This window comes from Poecile atricapillus, chromosome W, assembly GCF_030490865.1.
Source record: "Poecile atricapillus isolate bPoeAtr1 chromosome W, bPoeAtr1.hap1, whole genome shotgun sequence".
Classification (NCBI taxonomy): Eukaryota; Metazoa; Chordata; class Aves; order Passeriformes; family Paridae; genus Poecile; species Poecile atricapillus.
This window is the reverse complement of record NC_081288.1, coordinates 6,633,235-6,661,047: the sequence shown is the minus strand read 5'-3', so window position 1 is coordinate 6,661,047 and position 27,813 is coordinate 6,633,235. Positions and strand designations below refer to the sequence as shown.

The window sequence follows — 27,813 nt, the reverse complement described above, 5'->3', positions numbered from 1 at the left end:
CCAGTGTGGAGGAAACTCCATCCCTGGGCAATGCTCCAATTTCCTCCTTGAATGCACATGGCAGAGGCTGTGTGCAGTGAGGGTCTCAGATGTTCATGAATTTATGAAAAAAATCCTATTTTAGGAAAAAGATTTATGAAAAACCTTTTTTCCTAAAACACCAGGAGAAATGCTGGGCATGATCTGAGGAGCCAGATGTAAAAAACGTCCTGTTACTGATTGCCAAGGTATTTAAGATGTCGAATATTTTATTTAGAATTCCATGATGCTTCTCTAATGGCTTAGCCGGTAAATAAATCACAAGCACTGGAAGGAGCCATCATCAATCACTGCTTAGGGCTACACAGGCCTGACTACTGAAAAAGCAGCAATTAGCACTCATTAGCACTTATTTCCAAGTCTTCTCCATGAAAAAGGGTCATCCAAAGCAAGTTAAAAGTGTCCTGTGTCGAAGTTCTTTGACAGTTTAATGTTTCTGACTCAAACTCATTTGCAGTTTACCTGCAAGGTAACAGAATGTAGGCAGGGTTTATGCAGACTTGGGTTTGGGGGTTTATTTCTACAGTGACTCATAAAAGAAATTTGTGCTGAAGGTGTTCCTGCCCTCAAGGCATTTGCAATACATATTTCTCATGCATTCATTAGCCACTGCTACAGAAACCACTACTGCAGCTTTTCCTTCAGGAAGGGGCTTTCAGAGCATCTCACTCCTGCCCATCTCTCCATTGAGCTGCCTATTTTAATGATATTTAACATGTTTTAGAAAGCTCTTGATTGAGTTAGGTTAAAAATGGAGATCCATGATGTATGATTCCATCATACTTTTTTGTTGTTCCTTTCTGGGGGTATTCACACTCCAAAGAACACCAAATCCCAAAGGGCAAACACTTTGTGAGAGGCCTTTCAGCACACTTCCTCCCTCTGTGTGCACGATCCTATTCTGCATCTCCTTTTTAAAAGATCTGCTATCCCATTCCCAGGTGTATGCAGGTACAAAGGATACCAGATGAGCTTTCTTTCGCTTGCTGTGAGATGAGAGAGAAAAACCTGTCTCCAGGCGATCAGAATCTGTCACCAAGCCCACCGGGCTTTTTTGCAGCTCAGTGATGCCAATCAAATGGTTTCTATGAGAGACAAACTGCTATTCCTGGACTCTGTCTGACTTCTTGCTGTGGATCATCGCCTCCTGGAAAAGGGAGAAAACCCAAATCCAAACCCAGTGCTGGAGCTGAATTTCCTTTCCTCTTCAACCCTGTGCACTGAGAACGGCTGAACCAGCACATCCCCAAAAGACAGAGGAGAACACCCAGAGCTTCCACCTGGAATCAGTGAAATCAAGCATGGATACCACTTTGAAAGGGCATGTGGCATCTCCAGGTGAGATCTGAAGTTTGGGCAGTATTGCCTTGCTGGATAAAACAGAACTTTTCACACCACATGGAAAGTGAGGGAATAGGATGAGGAAGAGTCTCAAGACTGAGCATAATCAGCATTATTCCTGCAGATTCCCCAGACTCTCTTTGCAGCTTGCCTTAGGGCTGGGATTATTTTCTCCTCTGAGGGCTCTCCCTACTCATCTTTGCTATGTATTGGCTGATTTCTTTTAGAAACAACACAGAGTTCAGCCCCTTTTCCCACGATGAAGAAGTCCAATTTTGCCTTTTCTAATGAATCACATTTTCTTGTGATAACAATGAACTATCCCCATGAGCAAAATCTCACAGACAAAAATGTCCTTCCTGACCCTGGACCAAGGGTGCAAGCAGCAGGCAATAATTAGCCAAAACACCCATTCAAGTGCCTAAGCAGTGCTGGATGGGAAGAAACATGAATTTGTGCAACAGCAGGGACTGAAGGCAGCTCTTGGTACATTCCTGACCCCAAAACCAGGACACAGGAGGCATCTTGTCACAGAAGCAGCAGGCAGTAATTTGGAAAACAGCCAGAGAAGGCAGGTTTTCCCCCTCTACCCTGCACAGGCATTCAAAGATGGTATCACAGGCCAAGTGGTTCCTTCTGGGATTAGAGCCTAACATCCAGTGCAGTTAGAAAAACACATTTCATGATTACAGGAGTTTTTTCTAAGCAGTTTGAGTACAAAGTTGTCCACCATTTCTAGGATGCTCCTTGGAGAAACCTGCCTGACACTGGAGCATCCCTCCTGTGAGGAAAGGCAGAGAGAGCTGGCAGTGATCCATGTCCAGCAGAGAAGGCTTGGGGGGGAATCCTATGGATCTACATAACTATGGAAAGTGAAGTATGACTCAGCAGTGGAAGGAAGTTCTCATGGCAGCCAGGAGGGCCAGACATGTCCTGGGATACACCAGGCACAGCATCACCAGACAGGTAAGGGAGGGGAATGTCCTGCTCTGCTCTGAACTGGGGCGGCCTCACTTCAAGTCATGGTGGCAGTTTTGGGCACCACTATGTAAGAAGGACATCAAACTGTTCAAGTGTGTCCAGAGGAGGGTGACCAAGATGGCGAAAGGTCTCAAGGGCAAGACTTTTGAGGAGCAACTGAAGTCACTTGGTTTGTTCATCTTGGAGGAGACTGAGGAGAGACCTCATGGTCTGCATCTCTCTTTGGGGGAAGGTGGAGGAGCTGGTCTCATCTCTCTGGTGACCAGCAACAGGACATGAGGCAGTGGAAAGAAGCTGCAATGGGGATGCTGTCCAGTCTGAACTCTGGGAAAAGGTTCTTCACTGAGCAGGTGGTCAGGCACTGGAAGAAGTTCCCTGGGGAAGTGGTCAGAGCACCAAACCTGACAGCATTCAAGGAAGGTCTGCATGATGCTCTCAGTCACATGGTTTAGCTTTAGGTATTCCTCTGAGGAGCCGGAGCCAGACTCAATGATCCTTATGAATCCCTTCTAACTTGAATTATTCTGTGATTTTTTATTCAATCATGGCTGCTCTACAATGACCTATGTATTTCTTGCAACATTGCGCCTAAAGCAGTGCATCTCACTACACCATCCTCTCATCAAACAAAAAAAATAAAATCTCTCATTTTTTCCATCCCTCTCTCCTGCTAGCCCAGAATGACACCTACCTTTATCCTCCCCCAACAGCTTATTATCACCTTGCATTTAATGGTCTCTACTGTAACTTATCCACTCCCACTGCACTGCTGCTCTGCCAGCTCTCGCCCATTTATACTCGAATGTCTGATTTCTCCTCCTAACTACAGCTCTTTGCACTCGCCTTTATCAAATTTCTCCTCATTATTTCAGGCCATTTTCCCTGTGTATTATGGCCATTTCAAATTCTGATATAAACCTCCAAAACGCCTGAGTGTATTCTCAAGTCACTGCCAACCACAGTTTTTTATACAGGCTATTTATTTCACCACTCTAGCCATTAATGAAGCTATGGAAAAATAGAGACCCTGAAATAAAATGTATAGTGGTCTCACAATGCCCTCTCTGGCTTCATATCAATAGCTATTACAAGTGCAATTTTTCTGCTAAACTGTGTTAATTTGCTTCATTTCTTCTTTTCCTTGAAAAAAGGAAAGAGTATAGTGAGGCAAAGAAAACATTAACAACATCAGTTTTCTCTGAATCATCCATCATTTTTTCTCCATCCGCTCATTTTTTTCACACTTAATCATGTGCCTTTCCTTCAGATTTCCGCACTTTTCGTTTTGATTGATCCTTAGAAGCCCTTGCTGTGCCATTTTCTCTTCACATTAGGACACTGCTGACAGGCCATTAAAAAAGCACCTCTCTTCAGTTATCCCACCCACCTCTCCCAAATGGATCCAGCCATCGACACCCACACTTACCAGAACTGCCTTTTGAGGTCCTTATTCTGCTTCTCTCATCTCTGTGCTTTCTCCAGAGCACCAAATGCCAACTCCACGACCACTTCCACCTGAATTACTTCTGACTTTTAAAGTTTTGAGCTTCAAAAAAGCCTGACTGCAACCCAGAACAGTTAAGTTTAGAATAACAACACCCTGTACTTTCTGAAATACAAACTGTTGTCTGGAAAAAATTCTATTAACTCTCGTCTTTTCAAGTCTTCCCATGTTAGGCACTTTCCCAAAAGATTCTCAAGTATTGTTTGGAAATATCGGTGGACCAAAAATTGAGCACAAGTTGGCCATATGCACTTCCAGCCCAAAAAGCCAAACATGTCCTGGGCTGCATCCCCAGCACTGTGGGCAGCAGATCAAGGCAGGGGGTTCTGCCCCTCTGCTCTGGTGCCACTCAGCACCTGCAGTGCTGTATCCAGCTCTGGAGCCCCAACACAGGAAAGTATTTGCTGTTGGGAGCAAATCCAGAGGAAGGCCACAAAAATGATCCCATGGCTGGAACACCTATCCTTTGAGGAAAGGCTGAGGGAAGTGAGGCAAACTGGAAAAAGCTCTGGGTAGACCATATTGCAGCCTTCCAGTACTTAAAAGGGAAGTTTTCCTAATATGAAACACAGACTTTTACCAGGGGCTGTAGTGACAGGACAAAGGGCAGCAGCTTTAAACTGAAAGAGGATCAGTTTAGACTGACATTAAGAAAGAAATTTTTCATGATGAAGTTGGTGAGACACAGGAACAGGGTGCCCAGAGAAACTGTGGTTGCCCCATTCCTGGAAGTGTTTGAGGACTAGAGGACATTTAACAGTCTTTTCCAACCTATACCATTCTGATTCCCAAGCCTTGGAAACACACTGCTGGTGTTCAGCACATGCCTCCAGCCTTTCCTGAGCGACAGCCAGGTCTGTGATCCAGTGCTGCCGTTCATCTCCCAAAGTCACTGAAATGCACATCAATCATTCCTGACACATCCTGACGCTGAGTTCCTCCTGTGTATTCCTCATCCTGGTGTACAGACGTTTTAGCTTCACATGTTCATTCTCTCTCCTGGATATTACAGTCCCAGCTCCATGAATAATTCATTTACGTCAATGAAGTGCTACAGTCTGTCAGGACACAATTTCATAGCAGAAGCCAAGACAGAACCCAAAATTTCAAGCCCCTCCACCAGCTGGATTTGAGCCCTAAAGACGAGAACCAAGTATTGATTATTCTTTCTCTTTTGGACATTAATGCTGTTTCGGAGCCACAAATCTCTCCTAAAGAAATGTCCTGAGCAGTCAGTGTTTATGACCAACCTGACAACCAACCTTTCCCTACAAGCTGCCAAAACACATCCTTAGCAAAAGCCTGGCCAGCTGTTAAGAGGACATCAGAGCAACCAAAACACTGTCAATACCCAGACAGGATACCCATTGCTGCACATGAAGAAATGTAGCAGGATACCTCCCTCCCTTAATCTGCTCTCCCCAAAAGAAAGAACCAAAAAACCCAAAACCAGACTTATAGCAGTGCCAATGCCATTATTACTACAAAATCCTGTAATCACACAAAACTACTTAAGGGCTCTGTGTCTTTGAGAAAGCTTCAAGATTACACCAAATATAACAGTTATGGCAACAAGTCTTATTTTCGCTCTATATAATGTCAGGATGACCACAAGTTGGAGATTTTCTCTTTACAGAGATCATCAAATTCCAATAGAAGACACTGTTAATTCAACATCCAGACAAGCTTTTGCTAAGGTGTATTTACTAAGCCTCTAAATATCAGTGTTACCAAGTGTCCTTCATGAATCAAAAGCACCATGGTCTGCTTCTGTATTACACTTTAGGTCCATCTTCTCTTGGCCAAAAATATGTATTTTAGTTCAATATTATTTCTTGAACTAATGTTCAAAATGTAATGTGTCCAAATACAACCGAATTGATACTTTTGGCCTCTAAGTTTGAAATGAATTACCAGTTGCCAAGCTGATTTGCCTATTTATGCTCACTGACAAACACCCTGTGCTCCTCTGGCTATTTAACACTACAAATTTGGAATAGTTTGTGAAAGCTGAACTCAGCCATGCACAAAGGCACAGAAGGATTTTTACATAGGTTTGTTCCACGTGCCACCCATCTCCACATTGCTGCTGATGTGTTTTGGGGTCTTTTCACCTGGCAATACTCACCTGACAGCCTGAAACCAGGAGTGGCTAAGGGTTGCTGTTCCTCAAATGTGAACTGCATCTCACCAGGTACCTTTTCTCTGCATCCTGGATATGAGCAACAGGTGAGTATGTCACAATGAGAGAGATGAGATTTCTAGCTAAGGGTGTCAGATGCAGTTATGTGGATTTTTACAATCTGTGATCAGCATCCAACAAGTGCTACTGATTTTACTGAGACTTGGACCTAGATATTACTCCCCTACTTTTAGAGTTTAGGGGTTTTTTTTAGGTATTATAGAGCACCACCTAAAAACATGTCTTTGTAAGAGGGAAGGAAAAGTGGATAGAGAGGTTTTAAAATTCAATCAGTATTATCCATGCTGCTGCTGCTGCTACCAATTCTGCTGCTACCAATTCTTAATATTTATCCCAATAAGAGGCTAAGGGACGAGGAAAGACCTGGACAACACCAGAGGAAGTGTCAAAAGAGAACAGCATGAACAATCTGAAGCCCAGGACAGAAGTGTTACCTCAAATCCTGAACTAAGCCAGGACATGCTAACAACTGCTACTTACAGGGTTGCAGGAATCCTGATCCCCAGTATCCATCTGGGAGATTAAACATCACAAGTATTGGCTGTGAAACAATGAGGACTTTTCCTTGGCACTCCTGGCAGAGCTGCAGCCCAAGAACTTAATCTTACTGCTGGAGCCATCAGATGCAGCCAGACTTCTGCAGGGTTTGGCAGGCACAGGATCTGTATAAAATGACTGTTACTTCCTTCTAAAACTTGTTTGTCATCTAGATGAGACTACAAGCATCTTTACACTGTGTTTTAAGCATATAATTAAGAATATATAGTATAGAGTTGGCCCTTACTCAGCAAATGGTGATTATAATTAAATCCTATGAACAAGGACCTGAACAACTGGAAATTTGTATTTTTAAATTTCTGTATATGGTGGCTAGAGGCAGAAACTGCTTTTATGCTGGAACAGAAAAGTGTCATGTACTATTCAGTGTAAAATTGATCTGAAGCATTTTTAATCTATCAACATTAACTCCCTCAGCTCCCCAAAGGGAACATGTTTGCTAATTATCCTAAGAGATCAAAAGGACATATAGAGTGAAAATTATTTTAGAAGAGGAATCTTTAACAGGCAAATAAAATTTACTGTCTGGTTACCTGAAGTTGGGGAAAAAAGCAAAGTACATCTAAAGCATTTAAACTGTAAGGATTTTGAGTGACCTGATCCTGTAGATTATGTTTTTATATTGGGGATTGTTTCTTTACCAGTTCTGAACATGGGACCAGTATTTTTGCTCTGCTACCTTTTATGGTTCTTCACTACAACTTTGCTCAAAGGACAAGGTCCTGCAACTCTAAAACTGCTGTTCACTATCAGCATTGGATAGCCTGGATGAGCAGCCTGTGAATTCAGACTGGGCATCCGTCAGCATTTCATAGAAGAGAAAACCTTCAGCCTACCCACCTAAAGGGACACTCCAGAATGCACAAGGTCCCAGCAAACTGGTCCCATCACCAAATATGTTCTGGTGAACATTCAGCAAAAACAGCTGAGTAAGTGGTAAATTAATTTGTGGAGCCCATGTGGAGGAGGTGGGGAACTATCTTCCAGCTTTAGACTAAGACTTTGTGTTTCTAAAGACAATACTATATAGTTTAGAAGAATTTATGAATCTATTGGAAGTTCCAGGGCATCATCTGTGTAAAGGAAGTGTGGTTAGATCATCACAACAGTTTAAGTTGTGGCTAGAAACTTTAAAACAAAGAGGAAAGCTTTGTTAATTTTTTACAGTTTGAGGTTCCAACCTGGTTTAGAGACAATTATCCCTCTGATGAGCGTGAGAAACATTAATCCAAAATCCTGCAATATGGCAGGATTAGGTAAAGCCCAGCCCTGAGTTAATGATCATCTAATCTGAATACAAAAAGCTATTGAAAGGCAGGTTCCAATGCTTCAAACACAGGGCAAACCTGTTCTGACTCCAGGAGCTTTCATCTGTGATTTTTCATCAATGTGTAGATTCTTAATCTGCATAATCTTTAATTCGAGTAGGTTTTCATTCAAAAGTGAAGCTAAATAAAGACAGTAACTAATAATTTAACAACTTAGCTCAGATTTAACATCCAAGAACAGATTGTAATCAAGCACCATTCCAATCTGACAGCAAAAGCAAGGCAAAGAAACACAAACAGCTTTATATACACACACACAGAGTATCATATAACTGGTTTGAAATGGGAACCAGTTTCCAGGGGTTATGAGCTCCTTCCAATGTTCTTTTGTTTCAATGGGAACTCTGCACACTGTTAATAAAATACTGATGCCATACAAACACCTATATCCAAAAGTCAGCTGGTGATTCACCTAAAACTGTCCTCCCCCACCTCCCAAACAACAGCAATTGGTAACAAGAGCTTCTGTTTCCCCAGATTTAGCTAAGCTTCCCTTTATACAAAAAACATGAAGTACAAATGGATACAGAATTTTAAAGCTGAAAGAATAATTGCTTTCATAAGAAACTCAGAGATGTGACACAAAAGAAACAAGACTGAGAATGCATATAAAATTATAGGTTGATGTTAATTATGTATATTAAAGTCACAGATGATGTCTAGTATGCAATCATGTTAAAAAACAGGTTTCAAGAAAGCTTTACTATGAAAATGAAATGAAATTTGGTGAAGTTAAATGAATTTTGTTGCTTTAGCGACTGTGAAAATATTACTTTACTTTAAACGCATTCAGAATTTCAAATTCCCAATATGTAAAATTTTCAAATCTTAAGTAGTCTACTATAGCTATAGCTGTTCTCTGAAATGAAATATTAGCCCTTGTAACAATGAAAAAAATCCTTTCTCCGTTTATTTTTTTACATAAAGGATGAGAAGTGCTCCCAAAACAAAATCAATTTACAATTTTCAAAGGTTACTGCAGATAAAAATGTACATTCCTTTTTCTTTGTGACTACATATTAAGCAAGACTGTGCCTAAATTCAGAGAATGCTCCATGTTTTCACTGCACAAGCATTACATGTTGCCATATTTACACTGGGGAGTCCAAAGGCGTAGCTCAGTGGCATCAATCTTCACATTATGAAAAATGGAAAGCGTTCAGCTGCTGCTGTTGCTTCTTTGCACCTTGAATCCCTTGAGAATTCACCCTGACCTTTCGTGTGTCCCTAAAGCTTCCCTACACTTTTGTATAAACCAACAGACAAAGAGGATGAACAGCTCTTCAGCTCTTTCACTGACTATAAAAAGCAGGTTTTCTTTAAATCAATAGTTTAATAGCTATGCTAAATACAGCTTATGCCACATTTCTTGTTTCTAATTCAATGTAATACTTCTGGGTACCTCAGTCATCATCTTGCTGATTTCTTTTCTGTCAACAGAACAGGAGAGTTCAGAATGTTAGGACACAGTTATCTGAAGTAAGAGCACTAATAAATTATGACAAGTGTTCCAGATAAAATGGATTAGACAGTGATTGCATTTCTAAGTCATTTTTGGAACAGTAAGAGATAATGTTTCCAGCAAATGGAACACAGCAATATCAACTGTCTCTCTCATCCCAAACTACAGGATTTTATTTCCAGTAAAGAAAAAGATTTGCCTTGTCCATTAACTCATGGAATATACAAAAGCCAGAAAACATCATGGTCGAGGCAAGAGTCAGTGATCCAGGTAACCTGCCCTCCCTTCCCTACCTTACAAAGATGCCATGTTTTCATGTCACTGTGCATTAAAAGAACATAGAAACTGGACTGAAAAACGAACTACTCTTTCATGCTTTTTCCTAATATAGTTGTCTTATAACTTTTAAAGAAAAAAGTGAAAAACATTAAAAGTTAAAAGCATTAGCTCCAGGCATTCAAAAAAGCACATATCCATTCGTACTACAGTCATATTTACATTTTAGTAAGAAAGGAAACAGCTCAGTCCTTCAGTAAGGTTTGTCAAACTACATTCATTGCTTCCCATAAAAATAAAATTAACTAAGCAAAGTGAGAGCATTAAAAAGCTTGCTCTTCATAACTTCAGAAACAATTAACCCAACAATACATTGTGTGATGAGTTCATACATTACTTTTTCTGTAATTATGTACTCTTTTTTAGTAACGAAATCAGAGATTCGGGGACTTTGGTATATCCATTTAACAAAGGTGGAAGGTTGGAGATCTTTTTCTGCTACTTCTTACCAGTTTAAGAAAGTCAATCAATTTGTGAACGTCCTCTCCTGTGGAAAGGTCCACAAAGTCCTTGGGCAGTCGGTAGCTCAGGTAGGGACTGGGCTGGACAGTGACTTTGCTGTTTGTACAACGGAACACTGGATAATCCTTTGGAAAAGACACCCAAGATAAGACAATAAGAGTGGACATGAATAAAGCTGGAAATGTTACTGGGACTCCTCCGTGAGACTGAGTCATGGTGCCAATGAGTTTATTTGGCACTCACTCAACTAAACTTGTGCTTTCTAAAAATTGTAGCTTTCTTATAAAACCTCTGCCCACTTAGGAGCAATTTAAAATGTCAAACATGTTAAACAGTCAAATAATGGCTTTCATTACCTCACTTTAAAGTTTCTGCAGTGTATCAGTTATTAATGTATTTAATATAATCATGCTTATGACAGTGCTGTAATAATGGAGCTATAAGGAACTTTGGGCAATAGTATCTAGATACATATGTGGATAGAGAAAAATAATTTTTATAGAATCCCTAAATTTGTCTTCACAGTTTCCTTGTTTAAAAACATTTGCAACTATAACCTTACTGAAATTATAATTAAAGCTTTCCAACCAATTTACTTACTGAAGGAAAAAATACCGGTAGAAAAGGGCCAGAAACATCTCTAAATGCTCAACTGTAGCAACAGGTTTTGGGGAATGATATAATTTTAAGTTCAACACATTGGCATGCCACACAATTGCCAGCTGTACAGCAATAAACAGCTTCATTTTAAGAGAGATCAGCAACTTAACAGATTCTGTGACTGGATGTAAGATGAAACATGAACACAAGTTATTCTACTTTTCATCCAGGATTGCAACACAGAAAACTCTGTAAAGCATCTGGTAATGAGAAAAAGAAATCCCAAAATAAAAATTCTGTATTCCACAGACAGCTCCAGAACTGGGAGTGTGTTTTAACAAATGAGACACAGCTTTTAGCAGGAGGGTTCATGGAATGGGTTTTCATACAGCAACAGCCCCACGGTGAGACAGAGGCAATGGCCTGAACAGCAGCCTGGAATGGGGTTTCCCTGTCAATGTGTTATGGAAAGGGCCACAGGACTAAAGAAACTCTCAGATGTTAAAATCAGCTCAATGAAGTTTGTCATTTCAGTGACCTCTAACGCAGTTCAACAGCTAGGAAATAAAGAAAAGTCCACACTGGCCAGCCAGCTCTCCTCAGAAAAGAACCAAGTGTCTCCCAAGATCCACTAACACACTATTTTCTCTCTTCTACCCAGCTGTCCAAGGACTTCTCAAGATATGAGGACAGTGTCTCAAGATGCAGTGAGAAAAAAAAGCGGGAATACAAAAAATGAAGACTATTCCCCACCTTCTGTATTTATGGAAAGTTTGTTGTTTTTACAGAGGAAATGCTGCTTGGAAGAGGGATGGAAAAGCCTTGTTCTGCAAGTCCTGGGAGTTCAACCAGAGGACAAGGCTTTGCAAAGGGTATTCCAGATGAGGAAGAGCCAGAAGTTAAGCTTCCGTTGTCTCCCCCCAAGCATAAAACTGGCGATGTGAGAAACTGCATGACAAATATCAAGAACCAAGCAGAAATTTAACTGATTATATAGAAAAGTAATAGATTGTGAGAAAACTGAAAGGAATGCATCAAAACTGTGTAAAAGCAAGTTTCAGGGCATCTTCTTCGCAATGGGGTCCAAGCTGCAACATGGGCTTGTACTGTTTGAACTAAAAATTTTCTTGCAGGCATCTAAAACTAGCAGGTGATATTTGTTGGGATTAATTACTAAGGCAGATTCTACGTACAAAGAGTTTACAGTTCACAGGAGCTTCGTTTACTTCAATGGGATTTACATCACAATGTGATTGTAACAGCAAAAGAAAAAAATAAGGCCATGAATCCTGTTGGATGTTATTCAGCCTCCCTCACCTGTTCTGTTGCTTCCCCTTCGCTCTGGTCTCCTTTCAAGTTTTTTCCAGAGGTGAGTTCTTCCCATGTAAAGAGCAGAGAGTCTGTTACTTCACCAAATGGGTTAAAATCTATTAACCAAATCTTACCCTGCAAAGGAACCACAGACAAATTAAAACAAACCACAGAATTAAAACAAAGAAAAACAAAACAAACCTAAAACAAAACAACCAAACAAAAAAACACCAAACCCAAAACACATATATGCTTAGATTATTACTGCAAGCTATGATGTACTAATTTGATTTCTTTTTTAAAACATAAGTTCAGACAGAGCTCAAATAAACTGAGTGTAAATCTGTGCCAAGTGCTTTCAGATGAATCCACAGAAGCTCTGGCTAATCCCCATGACCCACCAAGATCCCCAGTGAGAATGAACAAGGAACGTGGGAGAGCCCCAACCAAAATCCACCTAAAAAACCCAAACTCAAACAAAACCAAAACCAAACAAGCAAAAAAAACCCCAAACCACCTAAACAGGGACTTTGCTTTCCATGAAAAACCACCTCAGCAATGCTGTACCATCCAGTAGTCTACATAAAATTGCTGTTCTTGGTCCTAGATGTGACCCTAAAGACAGAGAGTTGGGTCTGCAAAATGCTAGTGGAGCTCATGAAGGCTCAAAGATTCTGTACAGACATAGAAAAAGAATAACTTAAAGGCATTTTTAATATAGCCATTACTAGACATCCACACTAGTTTTTACCTCATCTTTAACACATCTGTGTTCCAAACAGTTGTGGTAGTGTGCACAACAGTACAACTGCTTTACAACTGAAAAATGAAAGCAGAGACTAACAAGACATATTAGAAGTAACAGATGTGTAGGGGAGGAAGAAATAGTTTGTGTTCCTTGAGCCACTTCAAGATACAACCCCCAGCACAGGGCCATCTTCTCTTGCCCAAGGAAGTATCAACTATTCTAATAAAACAAAACATGGTAATAAATTATAAGGAAATATGAGTACAGCTGCTAGCAAAAATTTGCAAAACGAGTATTACATCTGGAAGAAATCACTTCTATCGAAGAGGGAAGGAAAAAGTTGCAGTAACATAAGCAGGGCTGAAGAGTTTTATTGTGTTTATTATAAAGATCAACTAGAATTGGAAAACAAACCTGAAGGCTGTGTTTTGACATTCATTTGACTGAAGATTATGTAGGTAAACATTCACTTTACTTTCTCTTCTTTTCCTTCATTTATGAAGGATCTCCTTGCTTTAAAAGATCTTGCCTATCTTGATACAAACAGCAAATATATTTGATTACTTACACTACAGCCATCTGGCTTCTAACACAAAGATGCTTTTGAAGCGTTGGCAGAGAGTAACATGGAGACTGTCTCTCCCACCTACGCCACCTGAGCTATCCCACAGGCACTGACACACTGTGGAACTGCAGTGATGGAAACCTGTGAGATACAGAACAGAACTGTTCTGGTGGCTCCGTTACCATCCACAGTGAGCTCCTCATGCAGGTGTGGGGAGTCCCAGCAGAGATGAAACCAGTGGTTATGACTTGCAAACTGGAGCTGGGCCAGCACCCCAGCAAGGAGTGTGTGGCTGCACACAGACTTGCACAGGTGTCTGCCTCAGGGCAGCTCCATGGGGTACAGCTCTCACAGAGCACATTTTAAGAAGCCAAAGCACAGAAACAACAGTGCTGAAACCAGACAGCTACAAATTGCAGGACACAGACCTGAGTGGTTTCTTATTTGTTCTGGAAGGGTGAGCAAGCCCAGATCTGCTTGGTTGAGTTGCAACTCCTCTGCACTAATATTGGCACCATCAGAGCAGAAAGCCAATGGGGAAAGCTCTGCTGTCATTTCCCATCTCTGGTCCTCCTCAAAAGCCTGCCACAAATTCTCATGATAAGCAATCTTTCACTTTTGCTAATGAGGGTGACTTGCTAGCATCAAGGCAGCACAAGGAGGAATCTGTGGGTTTAGATTCATTCTATCAATCTAGAAAAACAAGCTAACAAACCAATTTAATCACAGACAGAAGCAATGGCTGGCAAAGTTCATTCAGCAGTTCAGAGAATCAGTGTTTGCAAATGAAACATATATACCTAATACTTCCCTACGAAAGACTTTCACAGAAATTCCTCCTCACCCCAAATACATCCAGCTCAGCTTTTTCACAGGAACATTAAGATCATTTCTCTGGAGAACAAATGTACCCTGGAAAAAACTGAAAATTGATTTTGAGACTACTGAAAGCAACATACTTTTTATGAGCACCCAGCAGTTTCTCCTGCAAAAAGCAGTGCACCATCTACAGCAACAGCTGTTTCCTTGAGATGGTCTTAAATCTGCACTGAGCTTTACTAGCTGCAAATTGATGAGAAGTGGAAAAACAAACTAAATATCTCTTTTCAGGGTTTATTAAAAGAAGTATACATAATCCTGGTCAGTAACCAAACTGCCTTTTCTTAAGATTAAATTCTCTCTCAAGTTGTGAGAAAGTTACAAGCAATGTCAACTCTGAAGTTACACGCAATATCATGATTTAAATAGTTTCAGATAACTTGTACTATGTATCTAAACAGCAGTAGTAAGGCTATTTATCTGCTATCTTCTGCATGCTATTAGTAATCTTTATCATACAACAGCACAGAAATGCACAAGCCAGGAAAAAAAAGTTGTGCATAAGTGGAGGGGGAAAAAAATCCCCTACTTGTACTACATGGTATTTTCTTCCCATCCTAAAAGAAGGAATCAATAGATTTACCATGCCCTGTCAGCTTCATGTTTTGTTTTACTAAGGCATTAAGCAGCAGAGTGCTGAAAGGAAATACCCATGACAAAAACCTCTTGTTTAGAGGAAGTTAAAGATAGATAAAATGCAAACTGAACTGCTACATCTCTCTAACTCCAGCTGCACTTGCTTGCACAGTGACAACGCTCACAAGGCACGGACACAAGCACTGGTCTGCTCCTTAACGAGAGCTGAGAGCCAGCAGTGGTCTGGAGCCACCCCTTGCATTGCTCTGTCTTACCACAGTGACTTGTCTCGGTTTGTTGCTCACACCTGGGAGACAGCAAAAAGCAACAGCAGAGACGACTCTCAGTCTTTTGTGAACTCCCACCTCCAACTCAGCAAGCAGGACCTGTGGCAGCCAACTCCAAACAGTCACTAAAGCAACTGAAGTGAGCAGGTGAAGGGACTGCTGTCATTTACAACCATAACAACAACCTGCTTCTCCAAGCTGAATATTTAAGAGTTGAAAGGACTTAAAACAAGTAGCAAACATTTCTCTCCTTCTGTAGGTGATGTTGCTGTGCAACCAGCCTGATGAGGAGCATGGGCTCTGGAAATTAATCATGCTCACAATATTCTTTTTCTGCCTCTAACTCACACGCCAAGGGAGCGACGAATAACACAGTCGCAAACCACAATAGTACGTGTGAAAGGAGGAGCATCTGACACACAAAGGGATATCTGGCAGTTTACAAGACCTGAGGGTAGAAGGCACCGGGGAGAAATCTACAAACAGATATATTTTATCTTGACAGATGAAGAAACACTGCTCATTTGAGATCCCACAGGCTGAAACCTTTTACTTAAATAATCTGTCTTCATGCTTCAGCTATGAGGCAGAGCACCCAACGGCTGAATCTGGTTCAATGCTTAAGCCGCTCCTCATTTTCCCTGACAGCATCCTCATGTCTGCCGTTCTGAGCCTGGGCAGGTAATTTCCACTACAGCATAGCTGCTCTAGCCTCATTTTAGGTACCTACATTAAAAGTTGGGCTGAGAAATGGTGCAGTCATTGTTTTCCACTTGAGACGCATTCCTGTTTTGTAAACTATGACATGATTTACTGTTACACAATTACAAAATAGTTCAGCAACACTCAAAATGAGAATCAGGACTTACTCCCAATACACTCAACTCAACTCTAATAAAGACTTTCTCCAATCAAGCCTTTCAAGCGCAATTCACCTGATCAAATATTTCTCTCTACTCGCACTAGGAGAAATCAAGGTTACTAACTCTGATATTGGCATGTTCATAGCATTATTTAGGTTGGAAAAGTCCTTTGAGATCATCAAGTCCAACCCTTAGCCCAGCACCTCTGTGTTCACTACTAAACCACACCCCTAAGCACTACACCTACGTGTCTCAAATAGTTGAGGTGGGATATTTCTCCCCAGCCTCATCACAATCTGGATGTTGAGGGCTCTGATCTGCTCAACTCTTAGAAATACAGCTGGAGCAACCTGAAAAGAAAAAACTGGCGACCATCTGTCACAAACCGGGCACACCACATTCATACCCTCTTTTGACAATTATCCCTTCCTATCCTAGACTTCCAGATATGAACAATTTTTCCAATCTCACAAGGATAAACTTAAGAAATACTAAGGATAATTTTGATGAGTTCAAATGTTGTAGAGAAAAAACACACAGGGAAAAATAAATAAAGCCCAAGGAAATATATGTCTTAAAAGAAAATGCCCCAAACCTGTTTTGTGTGTTTGAAAGCTATTTGGACTTAAAAAGTCACAAGAATATCCTGAGTTGGAAGGGACCCACAAGGCCACTGAGTCCAGCCCCATTAATCCCACCATACACCTGAGAACACCACCCATAACCACATACTTTAATTTTCAGTCGGCCCTGAACTGGTCAAGCAGTAGGACTTGATGGCCATTGTAGGTCACTTCCAACTGAAACAGACTATTCTACTCTAAATTACTGCAGCAAGGACTCTCATGTCATAACAAAAACTCAGTTGCCTCTTGTAGATTCACAGAACTGAGAAAACTGCAGTCAAAGCCTAAGTCTTGTGCTTTAGAAGAGAAACTTTTCTGGAAGATATTAACTAAATAATTACATCACTGGCACAGACATATTTACACCCCTAACCCTATTATTCTCCTACTGTAGACGGCATTTAACAGAAAAAGACCTGTGGAACAGAATAACATCAAGTAAGTTTTGCTTGGTAGTTTTTTGTTTGGTTGGGGTTTTTTCTTCAGTGGTATTCTTTTGTTTGGTTGGGTTTGTTTTTTTTCCACGACCACTTCTAGGAAGACAAAGCTATTACTTGCTTGATCTTCGTAGCATTTCAAGGTTTCACAAGAAGGTTTCAAAAGAAACAATTATATAAAGTCTATTGTTGACTTACCCTGCTGTCTCTGTACACATCAAAAACAACTGAAAAGGAGAAAAAAATGTTAATTGTAAAAGACATATAATTTCACAGAAGTTTAAATCTGAATAGATACTTGTGTACACAGCACAATCTGCAAAGTCAATATGTCTAAAGAACTGCAAGCCAGAATTGGATATACTTCTAAGAGGGAGCTGAAATGTTTCAAGAACTACTGTTAATGCACTGGGAAATCAGCTGCTAGGTTTTTCCATTTAATGCTGGTTTCTTCTGATGATTTTTCTCCCATGAAGAATATTTCATAAACTCTTAGCCCAGACAGCTTATCTTTGACATTACTATTGTTTCATTTACAGCAGAACAGAGACATTTCAGGGAAGGATCAAGACACAAACAGTTAATAGAGAAAGTTCCTGCTCCACAGACATGAGGATTTCAGCAGCTAACAAGACAAACAGGTTGTAGGAACAAAGGCGTCGGTGGCAGTGACATGGCCATGTTTGATGTCACCCCGAGCAGATACAGCACACCTAATTATTATCAACAACTCCTTCCAACAACCCCCTTGCCACTCAGTGACTGACTCAAAGCTGCCTTGCCTGGCTCCACTGTTGTTCTTCCCCTTGGCTCAATTAAACATGACTCTGTATATGCAGCTTTCCATCAGTTTCTGTTCTGTATGGTTAAACAAACCTTTGTGTTGTCTTTCTCTTGAGCTAGGGAAATCAACAGGGAAGCATTCATGCATGGCTACATGCAAAAGATGTACCAGTTTAGCAGGAAGAAAGGGAAAAGAAAAAAAAATAAATTAGAAAAGCCTCAGACAAATGTTATATTGTTACTTCCTTCACTAATAAGGGAATATTTCAGCTCAGAAATTTCTCAATGCATGTGGATAAACTAAACTCAGGATATGACTGCAGAACACTTGAGTCTCAGGAAGCTGCCTGTCAGGAACAGGGATGTTGACTGATCACATCCATGCATGTAAAGCTTAATCTGACATTTCATGTGAAGTTGGCTGGGCTAAGGGCAAACCACAACTCCACAAAGCCAAAGCCAGTCACGTAGCTGGTTTTTACCATGCAGCCTAAAAATCCACACAGCTTTTGCACAAGCTGGGTTGCGTCAATGTCAGAGTCACTCCAGGATTAAGTGCTCTGTTCTCCCAGGAAGACAAGCCCTCAGTGGCTAAGGCAGTCATCAATGCAAAGGGGGGGTACAGGAACCCCAGGATTTCTTCTCCAGCTGTTCAACTGAACTTAGTGCCTGCACCACATCCTCTCCTTAGTCATATCCTAAAGGTATCCCTTGCATCAGAGGGCTTCTATAGCGAGTCCTGTCTGCCTAAAGCAAGCCCATGGCAACCACTGAGGCTAATGGTATTTATTGAGATTCACTGGGATTCACACAGCTGGAATTCAGACTGATTGCACCCTGATGACTGGTTCAGGACAGTCACAAATACTGAACAAGAAGAAAACCTGAACTGTTCCCTGTCCTTAGGGATCACCTCAGAGCAAGAGTGTCCTGTGCCAGAGAGACTGTAGTGAAACTTCACCAGAAACTGCTCTAAACAGAGGGAAAGCCAAAGCCCAGCTCTGCACTATTGACACCTCCAGAGCACTACTCTTACTGGGCTCTTACCAAAGGTATTTAGAAGGTTCTAACATAATTTAGAAGTATTTATAAAGCATTCACCCATCTGTTATCCTACTGCTCTGACTCTGCAATGCTTCAGCTGCTCTGACTCAACTCTTCCATCTGGAGATGCTACCAGACCAACTGGAAAAAGCAGAGCAAACAGCATCAAAATCCCCAATGAAACAAGAAGTCAGGAAAAAAGCTGTAATACCTTTCCTTTTAAAAGCAAACAAACAACCAAACCCAGATTTTTATTGTTAACAACACATATGCTACCAGGCAGTGGATCAAGGGAGAGGACAGGGGATAAATGCAATGTGGTAAAAAAAAAAAACCACCCACAAAAACACAGAAAACATTTTCTGCATGGCATTTCTCTGCAGATGGACCAGCATCTAGTACCTAAGAATAAAAAGGTTAACAAACCTTCATCCCAGAAGGTTGCCCTGAAACCACCTTTTCCTTCAAGGCAACCCAGATGGCATCCTTCACATAAGATGACATTTCAGACCTTTAAGTTCACCAGACAGCCATTTCAGAGCCTAAATCTAGGCACCAATTTCCAAAAATAGTGCCCTGTATTCTTATCTATCAGTTGATTACATATCAGCTAAAACTGCATTGGAACACAGAGGAAAATTAAAAGGCGTTAATCAGAATGCCAGATCTATATGACTGATTTTACTTCAAAATATAATGGAATTGCTAATTTACTGATCTATTGGTCTTCTCCAAGCAGCAGTCCATGAGAACTTCTCTGGACTGAAACAGAGCAGCTTTGCAGAGTCAAATTATTAAGGACTTCAATATAAAAGAGACTGGTACTTCAAGGTACCATTTTCAGACAGTTAGAGACCACAGATCTATTTGACTCCTCTGGTGTGTCAGTAAAACAATAATGTTAAGAACTCACCTAGAGGTTGAACTTTTAAAGCTTTAGAGATGACAATAAAACTGCCATAAAATTATTATGTTTATGGGTTTTACTAAGCTGAGGTTTGGTCCACACCTGACCAAATTTAAATCTCTTCATCACGTTTTTCATCATTATTGATCACCCATCATAATGCAACACCATTCAATTCTCACTAAACCATGTTTGAAAACTATTTCAAATCAATTTTGCAAAGGACTTCACATTTAAAGAACAAGACAATTTACTTGGACCGATTAGATGTATCAAATACTGCGGCCTTTATTCAAATGTTTTGGCCCCTAACCTGGTGTGCATTGACATTCTAGGAGAAATAATTAAATCTTCATGAAAAGAAACTTAAAAATCCTTCATTTAAGGAATCCATCAATAATTTAGCAGCAAACATCTGACAACATCTTTATAAACAAGTATTCTTCTCACTACTGAATGCCTTTTGCCAAGGATCTCCTACCCGACTTTTCTGGTATAAAAATTATTTTCAAGTATAACGGGGAAAAGCCTCAAAAAAAAAAAAAAAAAAAGTTATTATGCCTGCTGAAAAGACCTTTCACTCATTTCTTGTGTTTTCTTGAAGAGCTCCGGCCCATTCCTTCGGGATTTCTTTGTTGCCAATGTAATTCCAAACCCTTTGCTGCTCAATGTGCTGTAGCCACTAGAGTTCTCAGACTCCCTCAAGCTCAAGTGAACTGAGCCCCATGAAAGCAAGAGTGATAGAGAGATGCACACTCACAGATACCCTCAAGATACTTACAGTCTTCATCCAAGAATTTATACTGTATGTGTTTCTTGAAAAACTCCTGTATGGATCTACAGATCTCCTCGTGTTGTTTAGAGATATGATCGTAGTACTGGGTGTAGTCCCTCTGTGATACACCTGTCAGAAATTTCAGGTAATTATAATTATAAAGAGCTCTAGGCATGCAAAAAACCCAACCAGAAAAAAAGCAGTTATCAGACACAGAAGATGGGGTTTTCCCAAGTTTCTACCATTATTAGTGACTTACTGCTTGGCTTTATTCTGCTATACTTAAAAGTACTTCCATTGGGAATCTCTTCCTTGAACAGCTCTGTCCTAAATTCTGTGAACTTCGTTTTATAGGTACACACTTTGACTATTTTAAAGTGCATTTCAGGAGGAAACTTTGCCTGTGTTTAAGTTTGCAGCGCCCATCTTTCCATCTTTTCCTTTCAGTTTCATTCTCCTGGGTTACTCTGGTCAAAAATCTTCTGCACATCACATGCAGGGACTACAATTTGGAACCATGAAATGCCAGGGGTGGAGGCTAAGCTTGTACATTAGCAAAGATGATCCATGGATACCACAGCTTCTCATTTAACTGATTTTTTTACATGTGGAAAACCATGTGCCTGCTTGATAAGGTACTACAGGTGAAACCTTAAACCCCCAAATCAGTGGCATGGCATGCAGGCCAGTGCTCCCATTTTCTCCCTCAAGGGCTTTCTTAGCTATGTAGACAAACCATCCCTCCTACACATTCTTAATTTCATGCACTTGTCTACAAGACACTGGTTTAAAATGACATCAACAGGATTATACACTTGCATGCATCTTGAGCGACAAGAATTCTCATACAGGATGTGTCAACATAAAACACTGCAATACCCTGCTTGACAAATGTCAAATCCAAGACCTGCCCCACCACTGCAGAATGAGTAATTCAGGCTATTTACATACAAAAAGAGAGAATTCCCCAAGGAAGATGCATCATCAGTTTGCTGTTTTAACCATATACAAAACATAGAGTTTTGCCGTAAGACAATGCTGACTACCGCCAAGGATGTGCTCTTTCTAAAGAAGTTCAGAGAAAAAGTTTATGATGTCAGTGGAGCTTTGAATTTTTAATACCACTGCAAAGCTTAAGTCTAAAAAACAAAAACCAAAAGATGATGGCATCTAAGGGGATGCAGATGTGTAACTGGGAAATCATTCACTATACTGCAAGTATCATTCCAATTTGACTGACAGGCTTATTAATTTTAAGAGTATGGGAACATATTGTGAAAAATCTTGGAACTATCTTCAGAAATGCAGCTGGAGTGCTAGCTAAAAAAAATCCCATACTGGCAGATCTACTAGGTTTCAAAACCTGGTCGTCAAATGTACAGAGTGCTTAATTAGCCAGTGTACAAATGCTTTGAGTTACTTGAAAGTAAATATTACTATACATACATACATACATACATGCATATATATATGTATATTATAGAATATAATAAATCTACATTCAAATGTTTTAGAGGTTATTACAGCAGTGTGTATCTCTGGCAGTTGTGGTGTTCCAGCACCACAAAGCAGGACAGGATTCAGGTCTCCTCCCTTCAAAAGGCTCTGTCAGGAGCCATTAAGCAATACAGACTTAATGGGAAATCTGTGCTATTAGGAAGATAAACTCTGTTACAGAGAGCTGTAATACACTTGCAACTGGCATAAATTGAGAGAAAATGGGAAGATGAGCATAGGAACACCAGAAGGAACAGCCAAATCAAAGGGCTTAGGAGAATGGCGTGTGTTGACAGCACCTGGATTAGCACAGCTCAGATATCTGTGTGCAGCTCCATGGGAAACCCAAATCAGGAAACGAAGAACAGGGAATGTGCTCCTAAAGGTTCACAGAGGTGGGAGTGGATGGAGCAACAAATCGCTGACAGCTCCCAACAGGTACAAAAAGGCACAGCCAACACAAGCCCACACTCACCATGCTAAAACAGGAGAAACAGTGAGAACTACATAGCTAATGATCTTGCATATCATCACAAGGAACCCTGGACAGACCACTTGTGGATATGGAGCTTGGTGCTTGTGAATATGTAGACATGAAAGAGGCAAAGTGAGCAAACCTAGTTTTATCTTAACGCGAAAAAAAAAATCACGTTCCTTCCTGTAGAGTCTGGATTTGCTCCATCACTGCTATAACACTTCCTTGTTAGAAGAGTTCAGGCAGAATGATTCAACCTTGTTCAGAACAAATGTGCACTAATCCTGTGCTATTTAAGTTTCTGTTCATCTCTAAAGATTTCATGGTAGACCACACCAAAATCAAACTTCAGAGTAGTAATTAGCCTGAAATTAAACCTCTCAATTCAAGCACCTGTGTATGTGCACTGGGTATCTCATTTCCTGCTATAGTCAGCAGAGAATAGTCAACACAACCAGAGGAGTAAAACTGAGCTAAATTTACCCTAAATTACGCTAAATTTACCCTACTCAGCTGCCTACAACACATGCTCTAGCACAATCTGCCTGTTCTCCAGCTGCCAGAGGTCTCCTAATGCACCCACCAGCATCTATGCATGCTGTGGACATATACCCTGGCTCTTCAGTGCCACTTGAAATGTTTTACATTTAGGATTCTGCACCTGAGTAACAGAACAACAGGTTCTAACTAAGATACACTGAATTTAATATGAAGTGTGGACACTTCCTACACCTGTGGAAATGTTCTGACCTCCCTTTCTGCATATAGCATCCACACAGGGTCATGTGGATATGAGGGCAGCACAACATACAACTGCCTCTGTATTCATTCTGCGAGTTGAGGATGATGCAATTTGCTCCTGAATACAAAAGACTCAGTCATAAAACTGCCTTTGGGTGAAGTTCCTGAATTAACAATTAAATTAAGAATACTCCCACTGTAATGGCAAGCATGCGGTGCTGTCAGGCTTCCAAATACAGTGGAAAGTGAGATGCGGTAAACCACATTTTAAATTACAGAAAGAATAAACCATTAATTTCAGAAATGAGGTGTGAAAATAAAGAACCCTCTTCAGACTTAGCTCTCATTCAAGGAATCAGAGAAACTCCTCAAAACTTCATCCAATAATTTTGTTTTTAAGAAATTCCTTACCTAAAAGCTTGTTTTCCTTGACAAAGCATCTGAATTCTGCACCAGGGATTAGTTCACACCATTTGCGAAGAACAAGCTGTGGAGGAAAAACAAATGACAAAGCATTGTTTCAGAAAAGTAACAGCATCCTTATGTCAACAGATCTGCCTTTTAGAGCTATAGTTTTGCTGCAATGATGACCACTGCTACAAGAAAACAAAACAATCTTAAATCTGCAGTTCACATAATCATCTTTGCAAATATTTCAAAATAATTAGATTTAGTATTCATTTCAGAGAATCACAGAATGCTTTCTCTAAAGACCATCTAGTCTAAACTAGCTTAAAGCAGAAAGATTCAGATTGGACATAAACTGAGAGGACCATCAAGCATTGGAAGAGCTCCCTCACAGAGGTTGTGCAGCCTCCACCCACTGAGGTTTTCAGACCAGATTTTATAAAATGCCAAGCAAGACAATATGATCTCATTCCTTACCCAGCTTTGAGCTATGAAGATGGACTAGACACCTCCTGAGGTCTCTTCCCACCTTAATTATCTTATGCTCTTCCACTTTCTACAGTATTTATTACTGTGAAATCATTTATGAAACAACTTCTACATTACATTAATGATAAAGCATGGAAAATAAAAACCCTGCTCTACAGCACAACAAATCTGTCATGGAATTGGCAGAAAGTTGCTCCCTAGTCAAAGGAGCTGATGAGCAGAATTAAATTTATCCAAATCAACCTCTATTCTGGTACACACCCAAGCAGAATTCTGTGACGCCTTTGAAGGCGCAAACCAGTTAAAATAAGGACACAGGACAGAAATAGAAACCAAACTATTATAGTCAATAGGACAGACTGCCTGGGAATTAAAGCATCTCTCTAGCACTTTCTCAAGTTTCTGTATTTCCTAAGCTGAAATAGTCGGAAGGCTTTTATGTTTTTGAAGGCCCCAGTTACTGCTACTGGATGCTGGAAACTCCCAAACCCTTTAAACTGCAGCAGAAAGTGCCACTAACCAGAGATGGCATTCCTAACTACAGTGCTAACATTAAACTCTTTGTTCCAACTTTCAGATGTCCTGTATCTTTAAAGCACAAAACTCTTGATAGTGCTTTAAAATAAAACAAAGTTCGTTCACTTTCAAAACGCCCTTTAAGCCCACAGCATGATGACAAATGTTATATTTACATAAAAACTATTATTAGAGAGATGACTAGATGTTACCGTAAGAGCAGTAGCTCCATATTAACAGTTAAAACATCTCTAGCTGAACGTTTTGATCTGGTAACAAACATAGGAAACAAGATGTGACAGACGAGTTCAGGATGACCCCAGCCACTGTAGCAAGGCTCACCCTGGTAACCTCAGTGTGATGTTCACAAGCAGCTCACCATCAAGAATATATGACTTTGAGCTATGGAACTTGTCCTTCCTGTCCCAACCTGACAGACATGAGAGGACATTGCCAGGAAGCTTCTCAAGTCTGCACTTCAGCCCACCTGATCTTCAATTAAATGAACTTATGACCTGCAGTGCTGAACCAGACTTCATACTGAAAGCAACACAAATAAAACAACACATTCAATGGACAGAAACCCAACCACAAATGTCACCCAGCCTGTGAATGTTCTTTTAAATTCCTTACAAATCAGGCAAGAAGTCCTACCTCATAGTTCAAGGAAGGATCAGGGGAATCATCAGTACAGTGAATAAATCTGGAAAATTAAGGCACAGGCTTTAAAATCTGCTTTACATGTAACATTTTAGCTGTAGTGAGAAAAATAACCCTAAACTGTGAAACATAAGAACTACTGTTAAATTATTTCCAATATATACAAAGAAAGTAAATGCAATACATAAGAACAACTCTCCTTCTGACAATTATCATGGGGAAAAAAAACCCAGAATCATCACCTCTTTTATTCTAGTGCAATTTGGAAGCACTTAAATCTGGACAGGGATGTGTCCAAAATGTGTTTATTCACTGTTGACTTATTTTTGTTTGAATCAACAGTGCTGCTCCTTTCCCTTTGTATTGTTATGTTGGCATAACTGAATTCTCAAAAAACCCAATAAACTTGAGCAATCTAATCCAGTTTCACTGCAGCATGTTTTCCCAAGTACTTTTAATGTTTAACTTCCCAAACCACACAACAGAGACACATCATCATGCCTTACAGCACTTCATTTCCATGAATAAAGGATGCAAAACAACGCTGCTGCTCCGCACTCCTGATTCCATAGCATGGTATCTTTCTAAATTAAGAGCCTTAAGAAATACTCTTACAAATCTCTTGAGAGTGGGAATAAACAAAACTATTTCCACAACTGTAAGCAGATGTCAAGGTTTTGTCCCTTGAGAGGAGCCGACTCTGTCGGTCTCCTTTCAGGAGCTAGCAAGAGTGGAGGCAGTTATAAGCCAAGTCAACTTCCATGTACCTTTTTGTGATTTTACAGTAAACCTCGCAATAGATTCCGTAACTTTCAAAAGGTATTCACAGAAGAACATGTGGTTTTCTTCCAATTCTACTCCCTGACCTTATTGGCAACAAACTACTTGGAAGCACAGAACTGTGTTAAGGGTCACTGCTGAGCAATAGTCCTAAATGCAGTATTTATAGGACCTCCTTTTGGCAGTGAACTTCATTCAGCAACCCAAAAGTCTCACATAAACATTGCATTTGTAAGACATGACTGCCCAGCCTTTGGTTTGAAGAGCTATTGTAAGAGTTCATTCTGTATGCTGCCAGCAGAAGTAAATTTCACACATTTTAGCTTAGACTTTAATATCCACAACACACAGAAAAGTAGGGCAATACAGGCAGGCTTTCCAAAAGCACAGTGATCAAACACATCATATATATATCTGTAAGCCTGTGTAAATAGATAACATCCTTCAACTACAGTTTAGATTCCCCGCAATTTAAGATCTGTCAAGGCAACAGAAACAAACCCATGAGAGCTCACAGTTTTGCTAGACTCAGAATTCCTCCCTTAGTAGAGTATATGCCTATCATGCTGAAGAAAATATCCCCCCCACACACAAAGCCAATAATAAACTCTACAAAGGCAGCTGAAGTCCAGCACATGGAGTTTTACATTGCCTGCACACGAGGACCTGTACTACCTCTCACAAACTCCGTATCTGAGATTGGGGTACCTGCAAGCTGCTTCATTCCAGTAACAGTCTTTTCCAGAAGTCAAAAAAACCCAGCCTTATAATCAAAATTATTCCTTAACTCAACCCTCAAATATTTTGAGCAAGAGCTATGTGGGGAAAGATTCTCTTTCCTTGTAGGTCAGAAAATTAAATTCTTGGGTGCCATCCCAAGCCCCACAGACTGTGTAGGTATCACTGCCGAATCAAGCAAACAGGCAAAAATACTGCAAGACACAGTAAAGGTATTTTTTGAGCCTTAATGACACAGGACTGAGTACAAATGAGGAAAAAATGGGTGAACACAGTACAAGACAAAATAAACTCATATTTTTGTAATCTAATTTTCTGTCTTCATATCATCATGAGTTTTCATTGATGAAAGGCCACTTTTGTTCAGGGAGTAAATTTTGGGTTATTTGAGGTGAAAATTTTGTATTTCTCATCAGCTCATTGTAGCATTTATTGCCGAGACCCATCTGAACTCCTGTATTACAGATGAGCTTTTGATCTCTAGAGGCACAATGCTAAGTGGAGTGTTTTCAACCCACATCCTATTCAGGTTTGGACATACTTGAAAGAACAATCAGAAAGATGTCAGGAACCCCAAACTGAGACATGCCTGGGCTGTATTTTCTGAAGCCTCTGAAAACTGTAATTTTGAATACTGTGGGTGAAGGGATCAAACTCTTCTGTGTTGTGGTCAACAGGTTTTTTTGAGTTATACTTTTAGAGTTAAGACCAGAAGGATCAAGATCTCTTTGTATGTGGCAGTTCAATATCAAACTCCAAATGCTAATACTTGACCACAGGACATGCTACAAAAAACCATTATGCAAGTCAGTTTTCAACACTGAGAAAAGCAATTTAATAAGGTTGGCAAGTTTCTCCAGTATCTACCCTGCTAAGAAAGCCATGAACTCATCT

At 40.3% G+C, this 27,813-nt stretch overlaps 1 protein-coding gene across 1 annotated transcript in view; it reads right to left on the bottom strand.

The window, feature by feature from the left end:
- Window positions 1–8,098: 8,098 nt before the first annotated feature.
- The window catches only part of LOC131591730 (cell division cycle protein 123 homolog), a 31,648-nt gene continuing 11,933 nt past the window's right edge, over window positions 8,099–27,813 (bottom strand). The window contains exons 7-13 of the mRNA XM_058862725.1: window positions 25,396–25,444; window positions 23,740–23,815; window positions 20,622–20,744; window positions 17,305–17,333; window positions 12,132–12,260; window positions 10,202–10,339; window positions 8,099–9,384 (exon numbers count right to left, since the gene is read on the bottom strand). Coding sequence (XP_058718708.1) covers window positions 9,358–9,384; window positions 10,202–10,339; window positions 12,132–12,260; window positions 17,305–17,333; window positions 20,622–20,744; window positions 23,740–23,815; window positions 25,396–25,444 — 571 coding nt within the window. The 3' untranslated portion in view covers window positions 8,099–9,357. The remainder of the gene's footprint in view (window positions 9,385–10,201; window positions 10,340–12,131; window positions 12,261–17,304; window positions 17,334–20,621; window positions 20,745–23,739; window positions 23,816–25,395; window positions 25,445–27,813) is intronic.